At 36.4% G+C, this 4,377-nt stretch overlaps 1 protein-coding gene across 1 annotated transcript; it reads right to left on the bottom strand.

Moving 5' to 3' along the window:
• Positions 1–347: 347 nt before the first annotated feature.
• On the bottom strand, positions 348–3,848 carry LOC142619928 (mitogen-activated protein kinase homolog NTF3). Its single transcript, XM_075793320.1, has 3 exons — positions 3,526–3,848; positions 3,000–3,425; positions 348–1,399 (listed from the first exon to the last, which is right to left on the bottom strand). Exons 2-3 carry the CDS (start codon positions 3,420–3,422, stop codon positions 704–706), a joined length of 1,119 nt encoding a protein of 372 aa, XP_075649435.1. The 5' UTR covers positions 3,423–3,425; positions 3,526–3,848; the 3' UTR covers positions 348–703.
• Between the last annotated feature and the right edge of the window lie 529 nt (positions 3,849–4,377).

Below are 4,377 nucleotides of genomic sequence, written 5' to 3'. Positions count from 1 at the left end.
ACAAAGCATTTTATACCTCTTTTTTCCTAAGAAGAGAACTAGGTGAATCTTAATTAAATTCTAAACTTATTAAGGACAAGTGTGCAGGTTTAATTCTTGATCGGCCACTGTTTTATATAACACCGATCATCAACACACTTTGGAGGGGATGGAATAATTGAATATGGATTCCATTCCCTCCTTTAAAAACATCTTCCAAGCAAAGTAATGACAGCTCTAAATGGCTGTAAATAAGAGAAAGGGAAAGGGAACTGTAACAAGAGCAGAACATAACAGCACACATCTCTTTTTTTCTTTTTCTTTTTTAATGAATAAAACGCCCCTACCCAACATAAACTACTACTAGATTACATGAATTTGTACAATCATATAGCATAGAAATGTTTTTAACATTACACGGTAAAAGTTTATGCAGACCAGCTTTGTGACCATAATGTTACAAGAACACACCTATATACAACAAAGAGAGGCCACCTATAATACAGACAACAGAGCTTTAAGCTCATTGACAAGCTCAAGAACAAAATTTAGTCATATAATGCCTTAACAGCATGGCATTACGAGTGATTCCCAAGATTATTATTTGACTAAAACTAAAACAAAACATAAATAAAATTGACTTGAACCAAAACAAAAAAAAGGCTTCATCATCCAAAGCAAGACAACTTTCCCAGGCCTCCCAGCAACACCACGCAAGAAAAGACTAGGAACTGACCTCTGCATTAGATGTAGCCGCTTCAGGATGGTAATGGAGTATTTCCTTCCACATCATCTCCCTTATCATATTTTCCCCTAAATCTTCATCTATGTCAAGATCAATGGGGACCTGGGCGGGAGGATTGGAGCTGGGATCATACAGTGGGGACATGTAAGGATGTTGAAGAGCTTCTGTGACACTTATCCTCTTCGATGGATCAAATACAAGCATTTTTTGCAGAAGATCAATAGCCAGGGGGTGGGCATTAGGATAAAGACGGGAAAAGGGGGTCCCAGGAGAGTATGGAAGTGACTTAATGTATCTCTTTGCTTTTGGATTGTCTATAAATTCAAGATCCTCATCTCTCTGGCAGCCAAGGATGTTGATGATCAGTTTAAGTTGATTGAGACATTCTGTACCAGGAAAGATTGATTTTCGGCCAAGAAGCTCAGCAAAAATGCAGCCGACAGACCATACATCAATGGATGTCCCATAGTTGTCACAGCAGAGGAGCAGCTCTGGGGCTCGGTACCAGCGAGTTACAACATACTCGGTCATGAACTGGCCCTTCACATTGCTAGTACGTGCTAGCCCAAAATCACATATTTTTAGGTCACAGTTTGCATTGATGAGAAGATTCCCAGGCTTCAAGTCACGGTGAAGGATGTTTGCAGAGTGGAGATATTTCAATCCACGAAGCAGCTGGACCGGGAAGATTAGATTAATACAAGCCATAAAGGATTAAGCAACTTCAACGATTACTATGACTTTAAAGATTTTTCTAATACTGAACGTGCCAGCATATTTCAAATATTAATACCCAGACAATGAAAAACTGCTGAGCCTATTTCAGCTAGATTGATAATAAGGAACAGAGCAAGTTATTATAGTAAGTTGGCATTCTATGGTCACATTATATGCTAACAGCAGCAGAAACAACAGTACAAGATGTCAATGGTATAGTGACCAATTGTCAAAGTAGTGACAGTTTTAGAGTGAGTGGAGGTGATCAGTGTAAAAAAATAAGGTAACTGCTAAACAGACTCAAATGAATCTAAATTTAACTACGGGTGGCATAAAACAGATATTGAAAGTAGCTCAGAACTTGATGATGTTCACAGGAGTACGTATTGTTAATTTCCCTCGAACCATGTTTGATCGAATAATGAAAATACTTATCTCTAGAAATCTATCCAACATTTTTGTTAATCTTTTTAAATGCCTTCCTTTAGAGGCCTACAGCTATTATGTAGCATGGGCATTATATCCAGCACGAAACTACTCTTTTTCAATAAGTCAGTATTGAACTTAACATTATCCATCTCATCAAAAAAAACCTTAACATTATCCAGAAATTCATTAGAATTTCAAAATCATTCACATATTTTCCTGACACTTACCTATGATAAACATGAAAATATGTTTTCAAAACTATAAAACCACCAAAGAGGATATGCAAGCTGTATCTAAGTACCAAGTACTAGCATGCTGATTGCAATTCCCAACCCTCATTATATCCCCACAAAAGTAAAATAAGCAAGGAAAATTGTATGCCAGAGACATACATCATTGTAATCTAATACCCAGCTTTGCATTACCACTATCACATGGTTTTGGCTGAGATCTCAAATGACCTATAACAATCTATTGAGGCAGGGTTATCAATATAACAATAAAGCATGAATGAAGTTACCAAACTCAGGAGCCAATTGCAACAATAAAAAGCACCATTTATCATTGAATTAAGAACACTAGAAAAGCAACATGGTTTCAAATCGCAAAACCAACCTCTTTAGATAAAATTGCAAAACAACTATCTTAGAGGTATCAGTCTAGATTTACTTATACCTATACAACTTGTACTACTGCAGCACATCATAACTTTTACTACATCCTACGGTTAGTCTATAGTTAGCCCGAGGATAGTTTCTCTACACCCTACCAGAGAAGTGCTTAAAAATGAACATATTCAAAGCTAAAGCTGAAATTTGGAGCTTTTAGGAGACCCAAAAAAATAAAAGACCCCTACAGCTCACTGTTCATGCTATTATAAATCCAAAACTTTAACGCACTATTAAGTGTAATTTTTCAAACACCCAAAACGCTAAAGAACTTTCTACTACCAAATCTATAGCTCTACTTGAATAAGCTCATTGTAACACAACAATTTCATATATATATAGTGAAACTATAACTTGTTAAAAAGGCTTTTTCTGCAGTGTCACGCTCACTATTTCTCCCTTTTCTCTCAATCCCAACAACAATTCTAACATTCTCAAAACAAGACCACAGAAATGCACACCTGAAAGAGGAAATACTGGCAGTGATCATTGCTGAGTGACTGTGAGGACTTGATAATCTGATGCAGATCCGTGTCCATGAGCTCAGACACCAAATACACATCCTTGAAGCTTCTCCTATGTACAGGCATCATGACATCTTTCAAAGCAATGACATTCTCGTGTCGAAGATGCCGAAGAAGCTTCAGCTCACGCAGAGTTCTCAGTGCATCCACTCGATTCTCAAACACATTGTGTATTTTCTTGATCGCTACTTTCTCATTGGTCTCTCTGTTCACCGAAGAACACACAATCCCATAAGCCCCACGACCAATCGGCTTTATGGGCACGTACTTCGTATCAATCTCAAACAACGTTTGCCACATCGAATAGTAGTGTTTTCCTTGAGATCTAACCCCATTCGGTGGCTCAACCGGTGTTGCCATTGCCTAGTTCAAACAAAAATACTAAGATTTTTTATTTTATTGAAGAGAATAAGATAAATTTCCAATTTCGGAAACATATTGAAATCTATATAAGGAAACTTACTTGTTTGGATGTGATACTGATAATATGCTGTGTAATTTTGCACAAACCCTAATTCACCGAAATTTCCTCATCGGATAGTTTGCACAAACCCTAATTCACTGACTCGATTGATTTCGAGCCAGAATTGCGACATGTTTGCTTCGGAGCTCTGGAATTCGATTTCTTTAAGGAGTTGGATTTTTTTTTTCTTAGGAATTCAATTTCTTGTGTGTTTGAATTTGAGCGTGTCAACGAGGAATTTAGGTCTGAGCATAACTTTCTCGGCCATGAGGTTCGTTATCTTGTCGCGATCAGACCAGTTTCAGTGACAAACATGTGGATTTGTCTTTGTTTTTGTTTTTATTTTTTTATTTGTATCTTACGCTGGGGTCCATTTTTTGGCACGGTAATCCATGGCTGTGATACAAGTGGGAAGAAACGGCGGTGATTTAAGATGAGTTTGTTGGAAGCAACGGGTAGATTTTTTTTTTTTTTTGATGGATAACGAATCAAGCATATTCTTCGCACAATCGCATTACCCAACTCCTAAGCTAGATTGACATTGATCTACAGGAATTAGGTGGTCCTGTCCAATCATGTCTAGCCAATACATCACTTGTAATCGAGTCACTTTTTTAAGAAATAAAAATAAACCTAAAAAAAAAAAAAATTATCCAAAACTCTTCCAACAACTTATTATTTCTCTATATTGGATAAATTACATATTTAATCATTATCTTTTACATTATATTTTATTTTGATTTTCAACATTTTAATTGTGTTAATTTAGTTTCTAAATTTTCAGTACCGTATCAATTTAGTCCATATTATTACCTCTTTGATCGAAATTACTAAAATAACAAACGGCCAAAA

The sequence above is a fragment of the Castanea sativa genome, chromosome 1, assembly GCF_040712315.1.
Source record: "Castanea sativa cultivar Marrone di Chiusa Pesio chromosome 1, ASM4071231v1".
NCBI lineage: Eukaryota > Viridiplantae > Streptophyta > Magnoliopsida > Fagales > Fagaceae > Castanea > Castanea sativa.
This window is presented reverse-complemented; position numbering and strand designations above follow the sequence as displayed.

What these genes read in the sequence shown, in the direction of transcription:
- LOC142619928 (XM_075793320.1), bottom strand. Translation starts at nt 3,422, where the DNA reads ATGGCAACACCGGTTGAGCCACCGAATGGGGTTAGATCTCAAGGAAAA. An exon ending in GCCAGTATTTCCTCTTTCAG is followed by an intron (nt 1,400 to 2,999) that starts GTGTGCATTTCT and finishes TTCCCGGTCCAG; the next exon opens with CTGCTTCGTGGATTGAAATA.